General features: G+C 35.6%; 1 protein-coding gene across 2 annotated transcripts in view; it reads left to right on the top strand.

The window, feature by feature from the left end:
- The window catches only part of MICU1 (mitochondrial calcium uptake 1), a 271,707-nt gene that overhangs the window by 79,965 nt on the left and 166,518 nt on the right, over positions 1–25,224 (top strand). For both annotated transcript variants that reach the window (XM_036734251.1, XM_036734250.1), the window contains exon 5: positions 18,181–18,224. In XM_036734251.1, coding sequence (XP_036590146.1) covers positions 18,181–18,224 — 44 coding nt within the window. The remainder of the gene's footprint in view (positions 1–18,180; positions 18,225–25,224) is intronic.

Below are 25,224 nucleotides of genomic sequence, written 5' to 3'. Positions count from 1 at the left end.
TTTGTTAACAACAGAAAAATAAAACCCCAGAATGAATAAATGAATAAACTTGAATTATAACCAAAATACTAGAAAACCAACAAATTTTTAAAATTTCAAACACCAAAATAGAAATCCTGAAAATTAAAGAAGAAATTAACAATATTGAATTAACATATAAAATTAGGAATTTTTTTTTCCTTTTCTTTTTTTTTGTTTTTGTTTTTTTTTAAATATTTATTTTTATTTTTAGTTTACAACAGACGGTTCTACATAATTTTGAGTTCCAGATTTTCTCCCCTCCCTCCCCCCTCCCTCCCTAAGATGGCATGGAATTTCATATAACTACCACGAATAACTTCGCATTGAATTAATTTATACACTAGTCAAGTTGCGGAGAAGAATTACGACCAATGGAATGAGTCAGGAGAAAGAAGAAACAGAACCAAAACAAACAAAAAAAAACCAACCCAAAAACAAAAACAAAAGAAGAGAAAAAGGCAAGCATGAAGTGTGCCTCAATCTGCATTCAAACTTCATAGTTCTTTCTCTGGATGTAGATAGCATTCTCCATTGTGAGTCCTTTGGAGTTGTGCCTGCACCTTGTGTTGCTGAGAAGAGCAAAGTCTGTCAGGGTTGGTCCTCACGGAATCCATATATCTGTGGTTGTGTACAGTGTTCTCCTGGCTCTGCTCTGCTCACTCAGCATTATGTCGTGTAGGTTTTTCCAGGTTGTTATGAAGTCCATATCATCCCCATTTCTTATGGCACAATAGTATTCCATTACCTTCATATACCACAGCTCGTTCAGCCATTCCCCAATTGATGGGCATCACTTTGATTTCCAATTCTTGGCTACCACAAAAAGAGCTGCTATAAATATCCTTGTACATATGGGTCCTTTTCCCGCTTGTGTGATTTCTTTGGGATACAACCCTAGAAGTGGTATTGCTGGGTCAAAGGGTATGAAAATTAGAAATAACAAAATAATGAAAAAAATGAATATTTACAAAAATATGAAATACCCATGTTATAACAGAGTAAGAAATAGAGACTTTAACCCAGTTTCACAGGGAAGAATCAAACAAGTAATACATGATCTTCAGGAAACAACAACAATTCCAGGACTAGATCGATTCACAATTGAAATCTATCAAGTGTTCAAAGAACAATTAATTTCAATGTTGCACAAATTGCTTGCAAAAATAGGAAAAGAAAGAATCCTACCAAATTCCTTCTGTGACACAAATATGGTCTTGATTCATGGTTTATTTCACCTCACCTCTTCGGTTAAAGCAAAAATCTGTGTTCAGGAATTTCTAGAAAATTGGTACTCAGGCAGGTGATAAAATCAAGAGCTTTATTATTATGTGGTCCATCAAGCAGACAAACAAAAGCATATGCGCATACAGTATATCTGGCAATAGAAACAGACAGTTCATCCCCATAGATGCAAAAAACTCACCTTGCACAAAGAGGAGGGCAACATATTGGGGAAGAAACACACACAGAGTTCAGGTTCAGATGGCAAAGTTATATACCCTAAGAATGGACTTGGTTAAGAATAGGTGCCAGATGTAGGCGGGGGCGTTTCTAGTCAGAGCCAGATGTGGTGGAACAGTTTTCAGGGTCATTTATGGATACCAGGCTTGGGTGAAACTCAGGTAAGGGGGAGTTTCTTTATTGGGACCATAAATTGGTGGGAAGATTTAATGTTAACTATTCATCAAATCAAAAAGCTGTAAGCCTTATCTGCCTGACGCAGTGTTAACATTGGAAAAATACAGATTGTTTTTTCCATATGCTTTTAAAGGCATTAGGACTACTTAGCTCCAGTGACCTCACATTGGAGTCCTATCATTATAACTATATTATCAAACTAAAACTTTAAACACTATAGAGCTTACAGTTATCATAGTTCATAAACTAGGGAGAATCAAAGAAGAAAAAGAAAACTATAGACCAATATCCTTAATATAACTTAGATGAAAAAAATTTTAATTTTTAAACTTTAACAAAGATGCTAAAACAACATATCATAAGGCTTGTGCACTGTGATCAGTTTGGAGTTTTATCAAGAATTTTGGATTGGTTTAATATTAAGAAAATTGTAGACTTAATGATATTAATAACAAAGTCAGCAAAAATAATTTTTTCCAACAGATTCAGAAAAAGCTTTTGATAAAATACAACACCCATTTCAGTTAAAAACACTAGAAAACAGGAATAAATAAACCTTTACTTAAAATGATAAATAGTATATTTTTTCCTTTTTTTTTTTGAGGGGGGAAGGCAGGGCAATTGGGGTTAAATGACTTGCCCAAGGTCACACCACTAGTAACTCAGGTCTTCCTGATTCCAGGGCCTGTGCTCTACTCACCAAGCTCCCCCTCTAAATAGTATATTTCTTAAACCAAGAGTTATCATTATCTGTACTAAAGATAAATGAATAGCCTTTCTAGTAAATTTAGGGGTGAAGCAAGGATGTCCATTGTCACAGCTTCTGTTTGAAATTGTACTTGAAATGCTGACTATAGCTCTAAGACAAGAAAAAGAAATTGAGGAAATAATCATAGAAGAAACAAAATTGTAATTCTTTGCAAATAATATGATGATATACTTAGTGAACCCTAAAGAGTCATTAAAAATTAATTGAAATGAAAACTGGCAAATTTTCTGGATATAAAAAACGTCACAAAAATCATCAACTTTTTTACATAATACTATTAAAACCCAGCAAGAAGAGCTAGAGAGAAACTCCTCTTAAAATTACTACAGAATGTATAAAATACATGGGAGTCTACTATCTAAGATACACACAAAAATTGTATAAATACAACCATAAACAACTGTTGACAGAAATATAGACTTAAATAATTGGGAAAATACGAATTAAAAATGGATAGGAAGAACCTATATAATAAAAATGATGATACTCACCTAAATTAATTTGTTTATCCAGTGCCATGGCAATCAGACTACCAAAGGGTTATTTTCTAAAACTAGAAAAAATATAATAATGAAATTCTTTTGGAGGGAAAAATGGTCAAGAATCTTAAAAAAAGAGAAATGGTAATAAAAGGAGCCTAACAATCTCAAAAGGTGCTACAAAGCATTAATTATTAAAACATTTGGTACTGGTTAAAAATAGAACAGATATACAGTAGGTGTACAACATAAAAAAGCAAATGGGTCCAGAATCCTATTAGATCCTGGCTACTGGGATAAGTACTCACTGTTTTATGAAAAAGGCTGGGATAATTGGATATTGGTAAGAAAGAAATTAGATATAGACCAATACCTCATACCTTATACCAAGATGAATTCCAAATGGGTATGTGACTATATATGTAAAATGATACATCATAAACAAATTAAAGAAACCAGGAAAAAGTTACCTATCAGGCATATGGAAAGGAGAAAAGTTCATGACTAAACAAGGGATGGAGAGTATCACAGAAGATAAATTCTATAATTTTGATTACGTAAGATTGAAAAGTTTTTTTGTATGAGTGAATCCAATAAAGCCAAGATTAAAAGGGAAACAGTGGGGAAAATCTTTGCAGCAAGTTTCTCTGATAAAAGTCTCGTTTCCAAGATATCTAAGGGCCTGATTCAAGTTTATGAGAAAAAGAGTCATTCCTCAGTTGATAATTAAACTAAATTTATAGATGATAAAAGGAAGAAACAGTCCATTTATAGCTATATGGAGAAATGTTCCCAATCTCTGCTAATTAGAGAAATGCATGTTAGTGCAACTCTGAGCTCCATCTCACATACATTAGAGTAGCAAAGGTGACAAAAAGGAGAGTGATAAATGTTGGAGGGGCTGTAGGAAAATATTGATATACTGTTGCTAGACTTGTGAATGGATCTAACCATTCGGGAAGGCAATTTAGAATTATACAAGAAAAGTTACTAAACAGTGCATGCCCTTTTATCCTGCTATATCACTGCTAGGCCCACACCCAAAAGAGGAAAAGAAAGAGGAAGACGTCCTTTATATGTAAAAATATTTATGTTAGCGCTTTTTATGGTGGCAAAAAACTGAAATTTAAAGGGATGCCCATCATTTGAGGAATGGCTGAATAAATTGTGGCTTATGAAGGTGATGGAGTACTACTGTGCTCTAAGAAGTGAGAAAATAGATGATTTGAAAAAAACATGCAAAGACATATATGAACTAATGCAGCATAAAGTCAGCAGAACCAGAAGAACCAATATATTGTATAATATTGACATTATAAAAATAAGCAATTTGGGGAACTTTTATCAACTGATGATTAATGAAATTTATACAGTGAACACACACGCATGCACACTTTGAAAACTGTTGAGAAATATGAACATACAATGACCATTAATGATTCCAGAGTACCCATGATAAAACATGCTATCCATGACAAAGAGGTGATGGATTTAGAGTGTAGATTGATTGATACATACATACATACATACATAGATGTTAAGGGAATTTGTTTAGCTTGATTATGCATATTAAGAAATGTTTTCATTTTTATTTTCCAGTAAGGTTGGAGGTGGGAGAGAAATAGATTTCTGTTAGTTTTTTTTAATAGTGAAATAAAGGGGTACTGCAGATGTGAAATGTTATATGTACTTCCACATGCAGTCACTGTATTATTAGTTTTCCTTAAGTGGTTTACTTTGTTATAAGAGACCTCACAAAATGGGAGTCTGAAAATACAAAACCAAAACACATCAATAAAACTTAATGATAATCTCAACTGTGCCTTCATTGTAGGAAGGTACTCCTTTTATCCCTCCTTAGTTAATTCTTTATTACATTCCCCACCTCTGGAGTCAGAATGAGGCAGTCCTCATAAACTCTCATGAGTTCATTTGCCATCTCTGCTTAGATGACTCCTAGATCTATCTTTCCAGTCCTAGCCTCTCTTCTGGATTCCAGGCTCACATCATCATTTTAAATTTGATTTCCTAGAAACATCTCAAGCTCAAAATATCCAAAAGCAAAACTCATTATCTTTACCCTAAAATCTACCCCCTTTCTGAACCTTTCTATTTCTGTCCAGAACAACACCATACTTAGAGTGAGAGGTTCAAAATTTCATAGTCATCCTTAACTCCTCATGCTTTCAGTCATTTGCCAAGTATTGTTAATTTTACCTCCACAACATCATTTATGTCTCTCCCCTTCTCCTAACATATCCACCACCCTAGTTCAGTCCCTCATCCCTTCATGCCTGGACTGTTCCAGTAACTTCCTACTTATTCTCCCTGTTTTAGCCTCTCAACTTTCCATTCTGTCTTCTGCACATATATTAAAGTTTTGATCATGGCTTTCAGGTAGTCCAGTAATTTTAAAATTGTCTCTCCTGGATCTTTTCTCCAGGTCAGTGGTTTTTCCAATGAGATATTTCACATTGTCTTCCATTTTTTCATTCCTTTGTTTCTGTTTTACAATATCTTGATTTCTCATAAAGTTGCTAGCTTCCACTTGCTCCAGTCTAATTTTTAAGGTGGTGCTTTCTTCAGTGGTCTTTTGGACCTCCTTTTTCATTTGGCTAATTCTGCCTTTCAAGGCATTCTTCTCCTCATTGGATTTTTGGAGCTCTTTTGCCATTTGAGTTAGTCTATTTTTTAAGGTGTTATTTTATTCAGTATTTTTTGGGTCTCCTTTAGCAAGTCATTGACTTGTTTTTCATGATTTTCTTGCATCAGTCTCATTTCTCTTCCCAAATTTTCCTCTACTTCTCTGACTTGCTTTTCCCAAATCCTTTTTGAGCTCTCCCATGGCCTGAGACCAATTCATGTTTTTCTTGGAGGCTCTTTGATTTTGTTGACTTCTGGCTGTATGTTTTGATCTTCTTTGTCACCAAGAAAAGATTCCAAAGTCTGAGTCTGAATCTGAGTCTGTTTTCGCTGCCTGTTCATGTTCCCAGCCAACTACTGGACCTTTGAGCTTTTTGTCAGTGTATGACTGCTTGTACAGTACAGAGTACTTTGTCCCAAGCTTTAGGGGCTGTGCTGCTGTTTTCAGAGTTACTTCTACACAGCAAGCTCTGCCACACCAGCGTTCCTCCTCCCCCAAGAACTGCTAACCCAGACTGGACTCAGATCTTAAGCAGGCTCTGCATTCCTGCTCTGATCTGCCACTTAATTCCTCCCACTGGGTGGGCCTGGGGTGGGAAGCAACCACAGCTGGCCCTGGAGATTTTTTCCTAGGGAGTTCATTGATGGCTTGCTCAATTTCTTTTTCTTAGATGGGGTTATTTAGAAATTTTACTTCCTTTTCTGTTAACCTGGGCAATTTATGTTTTTGTAGATATTCATCCATATCTCTAAGGTTATCAAATTTATGGGCATATAATTGGGCAAAATAATTCTTAATTATTGTTTTGATTTCCTCTTCATTGGAGGTGAACTCACCCTTTTCATTTTTGATACAGGTAATTTGATTTTCTTCTTTCTTTTTTTTAATCAAATTGACCAAAGGCTTATCAATTTTATCGGTTTTTTCATAAAACCAGCTCTTTGTTTTATCTATTAATTCAATAGTTTTCTTGATTTCAATTTTATTAATCTCTCCTTTGATTTTCAGTATTTCTAATTTGGTATTTAATTGGGGATTTTCAATTTGTTCTTTTTCTAGCTTTTTCAGTTGTATGCCCAAATCATTGATCTCCTTTTTCCCTGTTTTATTCATGTAAGCATTTAGAGATATAAAACTTCCCGTTAGAACTGCTTTTGCTGCATCCCATAAGTTTTGGTATGTTGTCTCATTATTGTCATTCTCTTGAATGAAGTTATTAATTGTTTCTCTGATTTGTTCTTTGGCCCACTCATTCTTTAGAATTAGATTATTTAGTTTCCAATTAATTTTTAGCTTATTTTTCCATGGTTCTTTATTAAAAATGATTCTTATTGCATCATGATCTGAAAAGTATGCTTTGACTACTTCTGCCTTTCTGCACTGGATTGTGAGGTTTTTATGCCCTAGTACATGGTCAGTTTTTGAGTATGTGCCATGTACTGCTGAGAAGAAAGTATATTCCTTTTTATCCCCATTTAGTTTTCTCCAGAGGTCTATCATATCTGCCTTTTCTAAAATTCTGTTCACTTCCTTAACTTCTTTCTTATTTATTTTGAGGTTAGATTTATCAAGTTCAGAAAGGGGAAGGTTGAGGTCTCCCAATATTATAGTTTTGCTGTCTATTTCTTCCTGTAACTTTCTTAATCTCTCCTCTAAGAATTTGCATGCCATACCACTTGGTGCATTAATGTTAAACAATGATATTGCTTCATTGTTTATGGTGCCTTTTAGCAGGATGTAGTGTCCTTATCTCTTTTAATAAAATCTATCTTTACTTTTGCTTTGTCTGAGATTAGGATTGCTACACCTGCTTTTTTTACTTTAGCTGAGGCACAATATATTTTACTCCAGCCTTTTACCTTTACCCTGTGTGTATCCCCATTTCAAATGTGTTTCTTGTAAACAGCATATTGTAGGATTATGGTTTTTAATCCATTCTGCTATCTGCTTTCTTTTTATGGGAGAGTTCATCCCATTCACATTCACAGTTATGATTTCTATCTGTGTCTTTTTCTCCATCCTATTTCCCCCTGTTTATGCTTTTATTTCTCCCTTTCCCCTTCTACTCCTCAACAAAGTTTTGCTTTTGGCTGCCGCCTTCCTCAGTTTACCCTCCCTCTTTATTCCCCTCCCTTGTCTTACCTGTTTTCCACTTGCTACTTCTCCCCTCCCTTCTGACCACCCTCTCCCTTTTTTTCCCCCTTTCCCCTCCTACTTCCTGTAGGACAAGTTAGATTTCTATACTTATCAGGGTATGTTATTCCCTTCTTGAACCAGATCATATGACAGTAAAGATCAAATACTGCTCTTCTCCCTCCCTTCTTTCCCTCTACTAAAATGTGTGTTTGTGCCTTTTCATTTGATGTAATTTACCCTTTTCTACTACCTCCTTACCTCCTCTCTCAAAGCCCTCCCTTTACATCTCTTAATTATGTTTTTTATCCTTATATCAGTTATTTTATACAGACATTCACAGTCTATGTGTATCCCTTTCAATTGTCATAATAGCTGTACTATTCTGAAGATTGACGTATATATGTATACATATAAAATATACGTAAGACAATATAATTCTATATAAAGATGCAAATATTTTGCCCTTATTGATTAGTAAGGTTTGTGGGGGTTTCCCCCCGTTTACCTTTTTATGTCTCTCTTGAGTTTTGTATTTGGAAATCAAATTTTCCATTGAGTTCTGTCCTTTTCATCAGGAAGGTCTGGAATTCCCTTATTTTGTTGAATGTCCATCTCCTTCAATGAAAAATTATGCTTAATTTTGCTGGGTAGTTGATCCTTGGTTGTAGTCCCAGCTCCTTTGCCCTTCAGAATATCATATTCCAGTTTCTCCTGTCTTTTAAAGTGGAAGCTGAAAGATCCTGCGTGATCCTGACTGTAGTTCCACAATATTTGAATTGTTTCTTTTTGGCTGCTCGCAGTATTTTTTCCTTGATTTTGTAATTCTGAAATTTGGCTATTATATTTCTTGGAGTTTTCAGTTTGGGATCTCTTTCAGGGGGTGATCGGTGAATTCTTTCAATGACTATTTTGCCCTCTGGTTCTAGGACCTCTGGGCAGTTGTGTTTGATAATTTCTTCGAAGATACAGCAAAAGATAGGAAACAAAAGATATGTACAAATAAAAAAAACAAAGAGGAGGAATAGTGTATATTTGGGAAAGTATATGTCAATATACGCATGTATATATGTATAAGTGTATGTATATATCTGTATGTGTATGTATATATGAAGAAACATATCTAAATTATATTGTAGCCTTCTGGGGGGTAAGGGGAGGGGAGAACAAAGTTAAAAAGTGCCCAGCAGAGAACAAAAGAAAACATAAGGAAGCAAAGAAAAGATGGACAATTCTCGACACAAGGTGTATTATTTATCATACAGGCTTTCTTGAAATGAAAATTTATTGTTACGTATTTTGAATCCTCTCCTATGTTCTGCTATGCACATGACATACTTTTTTTTCTTTCTTACTTTATATTTAAGTTTCAATATTTAAGTTTACAATATGTTTTTGTTTCTTTTTTCTATTTTATATTTGTGTTCTGGTAAAATAAAATAAAAAACTGTCAAAAAAAAAGAAAAACAAAGGACAAACAATAACAACAACAAAAAAAAAACCTCACAGAAATAACTTGTAAGAAACAGATACTCCACGTGCCTGGTACATCATTAGGTGGTCAATAAGTGAATAAATGTTGAAGAGATGTTTCAAAAAAAAAATACTCCACAGTGGAGAGATGGTGTGGCCCATCTGAAGGCCAATGTCCCTAGATTATAGAATCTGGAGAAGGAAGTAAAGTGTAAGAAGACAGGAAATGTAGGGAGGGGCCAGTTTATGAAGTTTTTTAAAGCCAAACAGAGAATTTTACAGTTGGTCCTAGAGACAATAGGGAGCCACTGGAGTTTGTGAAATAGAGGCATGACATGGTCAGATCTTGCATTTTAGGAAGATTGCCTTAGCAGCTCACAAGGTAGTGAGAAAAATAATTTCTAGGCTTTATATAATTGTAAACTTATTATTATACTACTCTAATTCTCCTTAGTAATAAGCTATATGTTTGACCTCCTGGAAGTTTTGTGTGAGAATAGCTACTAACATTTAGACTTAAATCAGTTTTTTTTTTTTCTCTTGAACTTTATTTCCTCACTTCTGAATTTTAAGCCAAAGAAAAGAAAATAGGCATATAACCTTAATTGAGCATCATTTTGCCTTTTCAGAATCTTGTCCATTTTTTAAATGACTAGAGTTCCTATGATTGGTAAGTTTGATGGCTAGTTCCAAAACTGAATAAAATTAATAATAATAACAACAATTATCATTTATATAGTGCTTTAAGGTTTGCAAAGCACTATGTATATGTATGTGTGTGTATATATATACTATATTTGTATTTGCATGTGTATATATGTATGTGTATGTATACACATAGACATATGTACTGTGTGAAATAAATCCCTTGTACCCAAATAGACACGGTAAATTAGACAGACCCAGGATGAATGAAGCAGTTGGAACTTTAATATGGCCTACAGGGTGGGTGTGGGGACCCAAGATGAGCTGCCCAATTTTGCTAGAAATCTTAACAAGAATTCCACCTGGCCATAAAAGAATTTAGAAAAAAAATAAGATTTATTTTACATCATTTCTGACAGGTGACCTGGCCTTTAACCCCTTGTGAAAAAGGGTCACTTGGTAGGCACAAGCACCCACTTCAACATAATTACAAAGCCCTTTTATAACCTATCCTGATTTCGAATTTCCCACCTGCATCCCATTGGTTAGGCATTTGGGGGTTAATGGCCTATCTGAAAAACATCTAAACCCCACCCCCATGTGGGTCTACTCTGCTTACCTTCACTGTTGATAAGAGGTTGAACCCTGGGTGTTGAAGTTTCCTTCATCATTAACATAAGAAGAGTCCCTATATTCAAAATAATGTTGTGGAATGAAGTTGTCCTCTGGGCCTTTTGTGTTGTGGATTTTATCTGGAGTACCAGGAAGGTGATGTTTGCCTTTAGATATGCTGATAAGCAGGCCCACATCCCATTGAGTGAAGTGTTAATCAACATTCCCAAGACTTTCCCTCTAATCCATGTTTTCCTGCATTCTGCAGCAAATAAAAGACTTTCCTGTATTACATATATTACTTGTTTTCTGTGGAAACAGAAGTTCAATTCATCCCTTACAATATGTACATGTCTCTGTGTGTGTGTGTGTGTGTGTGTGTGTGTGTGTAAATTTTATCCTCACAACAACCCTGTGAGATAGGTGCTATTATTATCACATATAATAGATGAGGAAATAGGCTGAGAGAGGCTAAGTGATTTTCAGGGGTCATAAACTAATAAATGTCTGAGACAGGATTTGAACTCCTTCCTGCTCATATTCACAGATTTTTCCTTCTTTGATGTTTTATCTGGTTATGAGATAGAAGAGACAGAGCTTTTTTGCCTTAACTTACAATTTCTGCTTTCAGGGGGCATTATCTGTCTAGTAATGGAAAGACCAAGTAGTGGTATTGCCTTCTAATCAAGGCTGAAATAAAATTTCTAAGCATTCCCAAATGGGTATTGCATTTTTTGCTCAGCTATTGTTAAAGTTTTATTATAAAAGGAGCCTGATTATTCATTTGTGTGGCTTCTTTTGTGTATGAGAACTAGTTTATTTTTATACAAGGGCTGCAAGCAACTTATTGGTTTTATTGCTAAAGCAGGTTGTGATAAATAGGCATTTGGACTCTGGAAATTAAAAAGGCATAAATTATCCATTTTAAAGCAATTTACTATTTTATCTCTTGACAGTTTTTACTGTTTGCCACATTTATATTGTTACTAAAAAGAGCTTTTAAAAACTTTAAATATAGCTATTAAAGCATCTGTTATTATTTTCATTTACTCTTGATTTTCAGTTTCACATTTGTGAATACAAAGTCTAGTCAGATACAACAATTCACGGTAGTTGATAATTGTTGTTAATAAGCATTTATTGATACCCAACACTGTAAAATCATTTTGAAAACAGAACTGTTTGGCAAGCTTTTACTTTCAAGAAGACAGCTGAGGGAGAAAATGGATGCCAGTTTGATACAGAAGTCAGGAATAAAAAAAGTACAGATTAGCTTTAAAAACAATAGTGCTATGATTCTTGAATGTTCTGATCTCTTTCATTCCCAAATTATTCATCATCACCTCTCAAAGAGGGGGAATCCTCTATTTTATTTTTCCTCCGACACAACGATAGAGTTTAAAGACTTGAAAGGTAGGATCGTAGTGGGAGGAGCAAAGAGAGAAGCTAATTCTTTTACATATATATGTAGCAATTTTTATGTTTGCTTGAAGCTCTGTACTTTTTCTTTGTTTTACTATCTTCTCAAGGCTGTCTTTATACAGAAGGCAGCAATCTAAATGATAGGATTTTCAGAACCTCAGAATGTGATTCCTTTCCAAAAATCCCCTTAATTCCTGGTATTCCCGCTTCAAAAGACTCATTTCTTTGGGTTAATCTATTGTCTTCCATAACTCCCTACAAACATCTTGGAAGATATTTTAATTAAGCCATTTTCCGCCATTAATATTTTATTGGGGGTTAATTTACCAGAAAAGGAACAAAGTATAGTACTCAGAGGGATAGATATGTTTTGATGCTACTGTAGATGTGGAGAGAGATCCAGAGCAGGGAGAACAATCCCTAAAGGTTGGGGGAGGGGGCAAGAAGCAGGAAGCTTTAGTCTTGCCTTAATAAAAATCCCAAGTAATTAGAGGAGTTAAGGAGAATGAGTGAGTGTCTTTATTAAGTGCTGGTGATGTGTGAAGCAATAATGGGTACAGATGCAAAAGTGAGACAATCCTTGCCCTTAAGGAGCTTACATTCTAATGGGGAAGATGATATGCATAGGAGAATGACACTCAATGTGGTATATTTTGGTCTGAGAAGTCACAGTGATGGAGAGGAAGAGAGGGGAGGGGAGGGGCTTGCATATTTCAAGGAGATGGGTGGGGCAAATGGCTAGGTGGGGTATGAAGATGTGAGATATAAGGAGCCCTGTGACTTTTCACTCAGTCAGTCTGGACAGCATTGGCCCCAGGGGAAAAGCTAAATGAATTAAGTCCCCCAGGGAGTCATCCCTGGCTGGTCAGTGATCCGGAGAGTACAGCAATAGGGAGTATAGTAAGGAGATTTTGTGGTTGTTTCGTTGTTTCAGTCACGTCGACTCTTTGTGACCCCATTTGGAGATTTCTTGGCAAAGATACTGGAGGGGTTTGCCATTTCCTTCTCCAGCTCATTTTACAGATGAGGAAACTGAGGCAAACAGGGTTAAGCGACTTGCCCAGGGTCACACAGCTAGTAAGTTGTCTGGGGCTGAATTTGAACTCAGGTCTTCCAGAGTCCAGGCTCAGTGCTTTGGCTGCTGTGCCACCTAGCTGCCTGCCTGGCCCATAGTAGGTATTTAATAAATGTTTATTGACTGATTGAAAGTTATCAGCAGGTATCCGGAGACATTTATTTACTGAGTTTAAAATCTCGTAGAAAAGATTTTCTTTACTACCTGTACTTACCTATTAACAGAAAGTAGCTAACAGTGTGATTAAGGGGAAAGTCACTTAGTCTCTTAAAGCCTCAGTTTCCCCACCAGTAAAATAGGAATAATAATACTTCATCTATATACATCGTAGGCTTATGGTTAGGAAAGTGTTACCTAAGTCTTATAGCAGTGTATAAATGTGAGGAGTTGTTATTCCAATAACTATTTTTACTTTATTGTGAAACCGAAGAACATAGTTTTTAGAGTTTAAAATTTAGAGTAGAAAATTCTCTGGTATCCCACAGCCCCCTTGATATTAGACTGAGTGGGGCAAAGGAGCCAACGTGATGAACTTGAAAATTAAGTTGGCACTTTCTGCACAATAAGCTTAGTTCCATAAATAGTGACATTTTCCCAGAAATCATCTAATAGCATCTCGTACTTACCCTAAGAGTGAGATGGCCCTGGTAATAAGGAAAAGAACATGGTGTTTTATAAAGTGCTTTGTGTGCACATATACGTATAATAGATATGGTTAATGTGCACACTCGTTTGTATGTGTTAGTTTTCATTGTCTTTGCTGTGAGCAATATGATGTAGTGGAAGGAGCATTGGATGCATGAGTGAGAGGACTTGATTATTAACTGCAACACCTTGGGTAAATCCCTTTGCCTTTCTGGGCCCTAGTTTTCTCACCTATGAAATGAGGCAGTTGAAAGAGATGATCTCTAAAGTACTTTCTAGCTCAGACTGTGGTGATACTGACACAAGGAGGAGTATATAAGGGATTAGCAAATAAAGTTCCAGGTGAAGTTTGAGAAAGACTAGTCATTACTGCCTTGAGGAATGAGGGGAATTGTGTACCTGGGGAAGAAGCATTTGAATTGGGTTTTAAGGGATATATAGGAATTCAGCCAAGGCATTCATAGTATAGAGAGGATATTAGCCAAAGTACAGATGTGGAAAAGCACAGAGTTTGTATAGGTGACAGTGAGTAGTTCAGATTAAGAGGAAACATCAGTGACTTAGAGGCAGCATAATATGGAATAAGGTTAGAGAAGTAAGGTGGGGTCATTGCTCAGGATCTTGAATGCCAAGCTAAAATTTTGTACTGTCCTCCATAGTCAACAGGGAGCCCATCTGAGAGATTTCTATTAAATTGGTGATTTCGCCCTGGCTTCTCTCAAATCATACCTTCTGCAAAAACCTTTCCTGGTCCCCCAGCTGCTTAATGTCTTTGCCTCTGAGACTACCTTTCATATATTCTTTATATATCTTGTATGTACCTAATTACATATCCCCCTATGCCAGGGCTGTCCAACCTTAGGTTTTTATTGAAACAACAGACAGTATATTTTGATTTGCCATTTTAGTGAGAGCTCTGTGGAAGCTCAGCTTCCTTCACTAAAGCATTTGTGTAAATTTCTATGCTTGTAGGCAGGCCGAATTTTGGACAGCCCTGCCCTACACCATACTCCCTCTGTGAACTCTGTGATGGCAGAGACTTAGGCCTCCTTTCCGTTCCTTACACACAGCAGTATATCGTTGCACTCCATGCATTTTTATTGGCTATCCTCCAGGCCTAGAATTCTCTCACTCCTCAACTCTACCTTCTGGCTTCCCTGATTTCCTTCAGGTCCCAATGAAAATTCCACTTCTGCAAGAAGTCTTTCCCAGTTATAAGGGATGATTGAATTTTGTTTCCACAGAAATTAAAGGAAAACAGAAATTATATGAAACCTAAGAAGTCAAAATGATGGCAAACTGCTTCTAGGGGGCAGTGGGGGATGTTGGCCACCTGATGATCAGCATACCTACTTCTTTTCTTTGTTCTGAGAAAGACTTTTTCCTGTATGTCAAAATAACTGCCAGGCCTTGAGGGCCATTAATCTAGACACGGTCTTAGATAATGAGACTTTTTATATTTTTACATTTATAATGGATAATCTTCAAACTCACAGCTTTTGTCAATTCTCTCAGACATTGAGAAAATTCTTTTCTCATGCTATGTGATGCAAATAAATGGGGAAGAGACTAAAAGTTTTTTTTTTTTGGCTTGGTACTTCCTTTTATGAAGAATAAAGTGTATAAGGGTAAAAAGGGGGGGTTGAAATGCAGAAATGAGAAGGTGTAATCAGGGGGTGTAGATACACAAGGGGGTGGGGTTTAGGGGTATTCAGGTTGTGTACCCTGGAATGCCGACCAGTGGGATGTGAGGTGGGAAATTTGAATCAGGATGGGTTATAAAAATTCTGTAATTATCTTGAGGTGTGCTTGTGCCTAGGAAGGGACCCTTTTCCACAAAGGATTAAAGGCCAAGTCACCCGTCAGAAATGAAATAAAAATCCTTTTTTCTAAAGTCACTCATGGCCAGGTAGAATTCTTGGTAAGATGATTATTTCTCACACAATCCCCCCATAATTTAGTAATTTCCCTCTAGGATTAGTTCCACATCATTCTGTCTATATTTTGTACGTAGATATTTATATGTTGTCTCTACCATTAGTCTGTGAGCTCCCTGAGGGTAGTGACTGGTTTTGCCTTTTCTTTTCATTCCTGGCCCCTCCTCCATATCCCACCCCACACACACACACTTAGCAGAGAGCTTGACACGTAGTAAACACTTCATAAATTCTTCTTGACTGACTGACTCAGGAGTCAAGAGATAAGAGTATCCAATAGGAGAGATGATCAATAGCATCAAAAACTTCAGATGTTGAAAGGGAAGAGGACTGAAAAAAGGACACAGGATTTGGTGGGTGATTACCTTTGAAAGAGCAGTTTCAGTTGAATGGTGAGTGGAAGTTTGATTACAGCAGATTGTGGGAGAAACTAGATCTAGCTATCTAATAAATGGAGAAGTTTAGCACTGAAGGGGATGGGCCAGGTTGGCCAGTGGGGGCTAGAAGGTTCAGAGAATACTTTCAGGATTGGAGCCAGTGACTAGAGAGCTACTGAAGATAAACCTAATGAGTACCTGTGTTCTTTCATCTTGGGCAGCATTAAGAGAGTGTCCAGAAATTGTTTCCAGAGATATGGAGATATGATAGGCTTTCTGTACTCTGCCCAGATCAGACCATATTTATGTTATTGTGTTCATTTTGGGGTGCTGCATTTTATGAAGAGTATTTACAAGCTGTAAAAAATCCAGAGAGGGGTGACTAGGTGAAAGACCTTGAGTCTGTGATGTGTGAAGATTGGTTGAAGTGGTTGAAGGCAGTATCAGAGGAAAAGGAAGCCTATATAAAAGATGACAAAAGGGGAATCTATAGGACTTGGCAACATATTACATGGAGGGTGGGGCAGTGAAAGGATGAGGAGTTGAAGATGAGGCCTGAGGGACTGAAAAGACATATTGTTGATAGAGATGGAAATTAGTGTGGTCATTTTGGAAGCAGTTTGGAATTACACAACTAAAATGGCTAAAATGTTAGTACTTTTTGACCCAGAGATTTGATTGACTTCCAGGAGTATTTTCCAAGGATGTTCTTGACAAAAGGAAAGGTTCCATATACAGCAAAATATTTATAGCAACACTTTTTTTGGTAATTAAAAAAACCTAAACAAAACCCTAAAACAAATAGCTGCCCATCAGTTAGGGAATGGCTAAACAGATTGTGATACATGAATGTAATGGAATATGACTGTGGAGTAACAAACAACAAATATGATGAATACAAAAGTGGGAAAAGACTTACATGAACTGATTCAAGGTGAAATAAGCTAAGGTAGGAAAACTGTCTACAAAATGACTACAGCAATATAAATGGGGGGAAAAGCCTGCAACTACACAATCAGAAATGAATCTTTAAAACTTTCAAACAACAGGCTTGGCCTCAAGGAAGAGTTATGTTCTTAACTCTTTTGTGGTGGTATGAGGTGCGGGAGGAGGGGGGGGTTTACAGGTATAAAACATTGTACATATTTTCAGATTGTATTAATGAATTGCTAGGTTTTCTGATTTTTTTTTCTCTTCGTTATTCCTTTCTTGCTTCCACCATCTGCATGCACTCACTGAAACCTGGCTCCCTCCTGATGCCACAGTTGCCTTTCCAAACTGGTTATACTTTTACTCAGACTCCATGATTCACTGGTCATGGCAGAAGAGATGGAAAACTTCTTGTTCCTCATTGCCACTTCCAGGTTTTCCTTCTACCACCATCACTCAGTAACTTCTTATTCTTTGAAGTTCATTTAGTCCATATTTATCATCCAGTCAAGACCTCTAGCACTTTCCACTTCTTTCCTAAATGAGTTCCACGTCTGGCTTACAGTCTTTACCTCCTTCCCACCTCCTCCCCTACTTCAGCTATACACAGAAGGTTCTACCCTCAAGCTTGCCATCCTCCACAGGTGTTCCACTTCCATGTTCAAGACCTTTTCTTTCTCACTATCCCATTCTTCAGTCCTGTCAAGAGAAAACCACATTTTGTATTTGACTTTCCTGATTCCCTCAGTCGTTAGTTTCCCCATCGCTGTATATATGTTTTGTATTGCCTAAATGAATTTATCTATTAACATGCTGTGCATGCATAGTGGAATATAAGTTCCTTTAGGACAGGAGATAGTCTGACTTTTGTGTTTATATCTCTAGCACCTAGTGTAGTGCCAGGCATATAGTAAGTGCCTAGTAAGTGCTTGTTGACTGATTGATCGATAAAATGATACTGTACGATAGTATAGTAGAAATAATACTGCTCCGTAGTCAGATGGCCTGGGTTTATATCCTACCTCTGACACTGCCTGCGTTGGCCAAACCCCTTAACTGCCTCAGGCCTCACTTTTCTTGTCAATAAAATGAGGGAGTTGGACTAGATGACCTCAGAGGTTCTGTCTAGCTTCAGATCTCTAGGAACCTGTGACATTGCAGTGTGGCTATGCGGAAATATTAGAACAATCTTTTCTTGTCCTAATTGGGAAAAGGAAAGTAGAGAATGTTTCCATTTCTTTAGATAAATTCAGGACAAAGCTCTATTCCATTGGTGTAGTTCCCCAAATCACTGAAAACAAAGATGAGAACTTTGCAACTTTATGTGTTTAAACTGAAGTATAAATTCAGTGAATTAATTTTGTTACTTCTCTTCTTCAGATTTGGGCCTGGATCAGTACATAGTGAAACGCTTTGATGGAAAGGTGAGAGATTTGTGATGCAGGTATATATGTTATTGTTACTAAAGATATTTTAGAAGTTTCCTGGTTGAATTTCCATTAGAACTATGTGCGGAGATGTACTTAAGTTCTTCAGTGCATCTTGCCAAATAAGTGTTCTCACATTAGAAAAATCATATAAAATGTTCCTTTATATTCTTTTCTTACAGAGAAAAGAAAATATAATTGCATAATAGCACTTTCATAATATGATAAAAAAACTCATTGTTTCTATATGAATATAACTCTATACACACACACTTTATTATATAAACATCAACTGCTGTGTTTATTAATGATTGGTCTAGTATTTATTTGCATCTGTATATGAGTGTAAAGATACTAATAAGGACACCAAGGCCAGTATAATGACAGTTTCTATCCCTGAAAACATCTTTCCCTGATGATTTTTTTCTGATATTATCCTTCCTTTTTGATAACATATAAGAGTCTTGAAAATTATAGAGATAACAGATTATAAATAATTTGTAGTTTGTGGTTGTAGGAATGATCAATTTCATTGTTTGTTTATGTGAATGTTTGTTGTTAATGATTACTAACTTTAGAAATTTAACAAAAAAATTCTTTAAAGTACTTAACTAAACTTCTGAAATAATTATGAGGACCAAACTGCGTTTATTTGCATATGACTGTGCATTGTTTGCATACATGCCTTCAGATATTTGAATAAAACATGCATTAATCCATTCTTACACACTGAATGGTGAAACTTCATTCTTACTGCTTTCTAGTCAGTGAAATGTTTTTTTTTTCCCCTTCCCCTGGTTCCTATTACAAGCTAAAACAAGAAAGGCCTCAGAAAAAAAAAATAACGGAAAAGACAATTTTGGAGGAAGGCAAAAGAAATCATCAGAAAGAACAAGTCATTTATTACCGTACAGAGCAGAAAGTACCAAATCCATTAAGAATAAAAGTTGCAGATTGACTAAACAAGTCAGAAACAGAAAGGTGTACCTCAAGGGGCAGAAGACTCAGCCTCTGAGGGGAGCTCAGCCAGAATGCACCAGCACTTAATAGGGTTAATAATGAAATAATGTCTTTGCTCACACAGAAAAGATGTCAAGCTAGGGACAGGACTAGTATTTTTAGTGGGTTCATTATTTTTTTTTTTTTTTTGTTTGTTTGTTTTTTTGCTTTTTTTTGGCAGGGCGATTGGGGGTTAAGTGACTTGCCCAAGGTCACACAGCTAGTACATTGGGTTCATTATTTTGAGGGGCAAAATTAGTAAATGTATGCAACCCAAAATGCCTTGCCCTGATGCCCCAAAATCCACCTTTAGAGGTTCATTCCTGTGGATCAAACATTAGGCTTAGGGTTAGACTTCCTGTTTTAAGATTCAGATATGTTTGAGAAGAGTATTACATTAAGGAATCTAAGGTACACTAGGATATTTTAGTATTTTTACCAGTATACTATTTTTAGTATATTTTATCTTTATTTAGTATGATTTATTTATAATACGCTTAAGTATATTTATCAACCAACCAATATTTATTAAGCAGCTACTATGTGCCAGCCCTGATATGATCCTGACCCTCAAAGATTATATATAACAGATCACTTCCCAGGGATAGCATGAGAGTTCTGGCCATCCAGAGAAGGAAATTCTGAAATGGATAGAGTGTATAGAAAATGCAAGCAGATAAGACTCCCAGCCTAGAGTTGGCTGAAAGTAGTGAGATGAGAGTCATGGAACTATGAAAAATAAGCCTGGGCCAGGTAGCACCTTGGCAGGGAACTGGCATCTTCTCTTTCTCATTCATACTTCTATTTTATCTGGATGGAGTTATTGTATCTATTTATCTCTCTGCCTGGAGAATTTTTGCATTCAAAGATTCTTCATAAATTTCATATTAGAAAGGAGATCTTGTTTAATATATTTCATATTAGTGTTTCCTTGATTAATTTAGGACAAACATCTATAAAAGGGTTTTGTTGGGGTTTTTTTTTAACTGATTTCTCTACTTTTTTGTGCCTTCATGGAAAGCCAGATGTTGCATAAGAAAATCAAGATAGTAAATACCATTCATTCAGCTTATTGTCTTAAAATTATGTAATAAAGAAAACAAAATTCATAGAATGTTGCATCAGCATAAGAGTGTTAGATTTTTGCCGTGCAAGAAAGCTTTATCAGGTCATTGTTACGACAGGTATCAAATTTGTGTGGCTATAAACAGAGCACAAACTAAAGAAAAATTTGTTTTTGTTCAACCATTTCTCTATTATGATTGTAACTTTTTTGACTGTTTTTTTTTTTTACTATTATTACTTTCCGTAATACTTTATCAGTTGTTGCTAGGATGTACAGTTTGACCAAAGATTTAAGTTGAAAATTAACATCCTAAGGGAGTTTACTTTAAAATTATCTTGATTTTTCTTTGAACTTTTGTCTTTTTTCTCTTTTCATTTGGTAATATTAAGCTAATTGGCCGCTGCCTAAATGAAATATCATGCTTCTTCAATCAACTTCCATCAAGCTTGTGGCCCACACTATTTAATAAAACTCATTTTTAAAAAAAACTCATTTAAATAATAATACCTTAAAAAGATTAGCTTATGGCTATAGGATTGTCATTTGGCACTTTTGTTGTTAAAATCAGAAAATGCGTTTGAGAATAGGTTATTTCTGATCTGGGGTATTGTTCATTTGTACTTCAGTCCCCTAAAAGTTTAGATATTTAGGGCGTGGAAAAGAAGAGACTACCTTTCATGTGGTCACCTGAGCTCTCTCCTACATAATTTCTTTAAGCAAAAAGCCCTCTTGAAGGGGGAAACAAACAGTCCTCTTGTAATTAAATTTTAGTAAAATCAGATTTGAGATATTTTGTTTTAATTTGGGGGAAAGACTGTTTCTAAATCATAATACTACCTCATAATTTTAATTTCATTTATACTCCTAGAGATACTAATTCTTTCCACTGTAGTTGTGTTGTAATGGAGTTTTAAAAGTAATGGATACAATGTACCACTTTCATTCCTGTGGCTATAATACATTTATCAAATACCACCCCTGCCATAGATACTATGCAAAGTAAGTTAAACAATGTAGTCTACACCCTTTAGGATTGGACAGTACAGTCTGTGACAGATGACAGGTGTAGAATCCATGTAGGATCAAATTGTGCTTTAGGTTTACCGAGTGCTCTCCTCTCAACAATTCTGTGAGGAAGGTATTTCAAGGATCATTATCCCTGTTTTACAGATAAGGAAACTGAGCCCTATAGAGGGGAAGTGATTTTTCCAGGGCTACAGGTGTTAGGGAAGATCAGAACTTGCCAGGACTGTCCAAAGAGACATGAAAGAGTTAGAAACCAAAAGATTTCAAGCTTGTTCTGACATCATCCTTGATGGGTATAGAATATAAGTAGCCTGTTAGCTGTTTCCTAAATCCTAGCAACAAATGTCTAGCTTCTGTTTTTAGTGGCATAAAAGCCTCATAGATGAAGATGAATCCCCTCTTGCCAGTGTGTTCTTAGTATCCAAAATGGTTTGCTAATGGTCTTATACTCATTTAATCAGAGAACACATTTTCTGGATTTAGGCTTAGGTATCTATTCCTCTTGAATAAAAAGAAAGTAGGAGTTTGGGGCAGGGGGGTGTGTTGGTGAAAGTTCAGAAGTAGGGGAGTAATTTTCCATCTTCTGGTAGTAAAGACATAGAATAAATGGAATCACTACTAAAAATGACCTTTATTCCTTTTAGTTTCCAGGTATTTTTCTCTGATTGAATAATTCAACTGCCATTTCACTTTGGAAAAAATGCTTGGAATTGGTGGTTCTCAGTTTCTTTTGTATGTTTTGGTGTAGCTTATGTAGTTATAGCATGTTTCCTAGTCTTGCTTGTTTTCTTTCCCTCTTGCTTCTCGTACTTTTTACTTATTCATTTTTACATTTAATAAATTAAAGTGAGAAATATATTCTTTTTTTCCTTCTGCTCATAATCAACAAGTCCTCTCAAATTAAACTCTTTTTCTTATCGCCACATTTTTTTCAAATTGTCAAACATAGTAAAAATTTAACAGGCTTTCAGTAAAGCTATTTCTTAGTAAAGAAATGCAGACTTCCATTCTTTTGCTGTATTATTTTATCTCTTTTAAGAATAATACTTAATGTAAAAATCATGTTCCTTAAGTCAGAATTAATTCACCTATTGCCTTCACCTCTATTCATTTTTTAAAGGATAGAAGTATTTTCAACTTTCCTACTTTTCCTGCCCCTTAGATGTCTCTGAAAGACATTGTCACTGGATCTAGGTTTTTCATTATTTAAATCTCAGGGCTAGAAGTCAGAAGACTTGGATGCTAGCTCCAACAGTGCCATAACTTGCTTTGTGACCTTGGGCATCATTCTCTGGGCCTCAGTTTATTAATTTGTAAAATGAAAGGATTGGGTTAAGTAGATGATGTTCTAAGATTTTGGGCTCTAGATGTGATTTCTTAGTGTCTTGATTATATTTTATACTTGAGTCACAGGGTGCTGAGAATTTAGATTTTTTTTTTTTGCTCTTTCCATACTCTGCATCATTCCCAATAGTATTCCTGAATAGAGGATAATTTCATGTCAAATAATACAGAGCAACTTTTACATTCAAGTTAAAGAGTCAGCATTCAGAGTGAAGATGATACTGATTATAATATTTATAGCCCAGAGGATACTCAAACAGAGAAGGAAACAGGGAAAATAACCTATGTTTAAAATGGAAATATTGAACAGATGAAATGTAAATATGTCAGTAATTGTATGCTGGTTGAAGTTTTAGTAAAAATATGTTGACATAAATTTCAAAGTAAGTCATGTACTTGTATTTGATAAAAGCCCTAAATTCTCATACCTATCAGTATAGAAAACCAAATAACTAAATGAGGGGCAAAAAATATTTATCTTTAGAGAGAAATTAGGGTTCTCCCTACCCTTTGGGAAGCCTAGTTATTTGTTCCTTGTCACAGATAAACTAATTTTCTGGAATAACACCAAAGATATTATCTTTATTGAAAGAGGTATCCATGATCAGGAGAGTGGGCTTCTCCTTTTGATGTTGGGAGGTGGTACAGCCAGCGTGGGTGTGTAAGATACAAAGTAAGAATGATAACAAGTTGTGGTTCCCACAGAGTAGATTTTGATACTTTTCTAAACATGTCAGTTTTGCCTTAAATTTAAGCCAGAAATGGGGTCCATATTCTCTAAGAACTTAGAACAACTCAGTCCTGTTGAAACAAATATCAGACTGTGATGGTGTGTGTAGAACTGCAATGGTACTTGGCCACATCACTGTTTCTTTGCTTCCAAGTATTTAACATGATGTAATTTGAGAGCTTGAAAGGAACATTAAAGGTGATCTGGTTGAACCTAATTCTTAAGCACTGAAAACTGACACAGTTTAAATGCCTGGTCAGTGTTGTGGTTTCATCAGCATAGAAACTCCTTTCACCCCAAGATTGTAACCCATCTATGATTTTATAGACTGAGTTGCCCTAGTATCAGAGAGGCGAAGTGTGACTTGCCCACAGTCACATTGCTAGTACTGTCGGTAGTTTGTTTTGAACACAGATCTTCCTGACTCCAAGTCTGTCTATTCTGTGCTTCTTCTTTAGTGCGTGTAAAACTTTGCTAGACCCATTAACATAAATGAGTAACTGAACATTCCATCTCCAATCTTATTCACTAGGGCATGTAAGTTCTATATATTTTATTTTTGTTCATGGTCCATGTTTTCATTTGTCATGTTAAATCCTATAAATTAAACTATGCACTATCATTTATATTTTCTTGTCCTCATTGTTCAGTAGCAAAATCCTTGTGTTAAGGAATTTATTACTGGATTAAAAGAGAAAAGGGAAACCGTTTTAAAGTTAGAAACCATAAGTTCCCAAATGCATTCAACAATCACATACCCATTTTCTTTGTGAGATGAACTTTCCTATGTTTATTCTTTGTACAGTTTATTTTTATATTTAATATATTCCTAAGTTTAAATGAAAAACTGTCCTCACTAGCTGAAAAATACTTGACATTGTCTGACTCTCAATATGATGTTTTACCTCCAAGCTGTTGGCTCACATAATTTATTGATAGGAAATTATTTTTTCATGTAGCCCTCATTTTTTCAAACTACTTAAAAAATGTAATTCCCTTATTCATATGACTCAAGACTTCACTTTTTTTCAGTGAGGTTTAATTATATTTCACCTTATTAAAATCAATTTTATCTACTTTACTGGGATACAATTAGAAATTTGTAGTTGCCATAACATGTTCAACAATTTCATTTTAAGAGAAGAAAATCATCAAAATACGAGTTTTCAATTTAGTTACTAAATTTAGAAATTGGAATGTTGACAGCATTGGTGTGTTTCCTTTTATCCTCATACCCAAGGTAGTCTAAAAGCATCATTTGGTATTCTCTAGACCAGATTGTGACTTCTTTTTTTGGAAACCATTGCCTTTAAAGTGGAAATCCTCAAGTCTAACTAAAAATTTGGATTTTGCTTTTACTTGGTAAGGAAGAAAATAGACAGTTTATATCTTTCATATTACAAATGAAGTTAAGCTCAATTTATTTTCTCTTCCTTTTCAACAATCAGTTTACCTACTTTGGTAAAGATACGCACCCACAGGAATAAATACTATAATTAGTTTTACCCATTACCATACCAATTATTTAGGATTTGTAAGAGGGGTTTTAACCAATTCCTCATTACAAATGCACAGCAATGATCAAAGTAAACTGGTCACTGATTCTCTAGTTTCTCCATTAATTAGAGTTTATTTTTAAAACCAAGCTTTCCTTGAACACCCAGTGAAATTTTAGACATTTCATTTTTATTTAAAGGTTTTCCTAGGTTCTCTAGTCACTACTTCATATACAGTGCTTTAAAAAAATATCTCACAATAAGTATCCTTATGTCCTTCCCCAACCCTCCTTTACGTGGTGGAGAGCTCCTGTTCCTCACCTTCAGTTCTGAATT

The sequence above is a fragment of the Trichosurus vulpecula genome, chromosome 8 (genome assembly GCF_011100635.1).
Source record: "Trichosurus vulpecula isolate mTriVul1 chromosome 8, mTriVul1.pri, whole genome shotgun sequence".
NCBI lineage: Eukaryota > Metazoa > Chordata > Mammalia > Diprotodontia > Phalangeridae > Trichosurus > Trichosurus vulpecula.
This window is presented reverse-complemented; position numbering and strand designations above follow the sequence as displayed.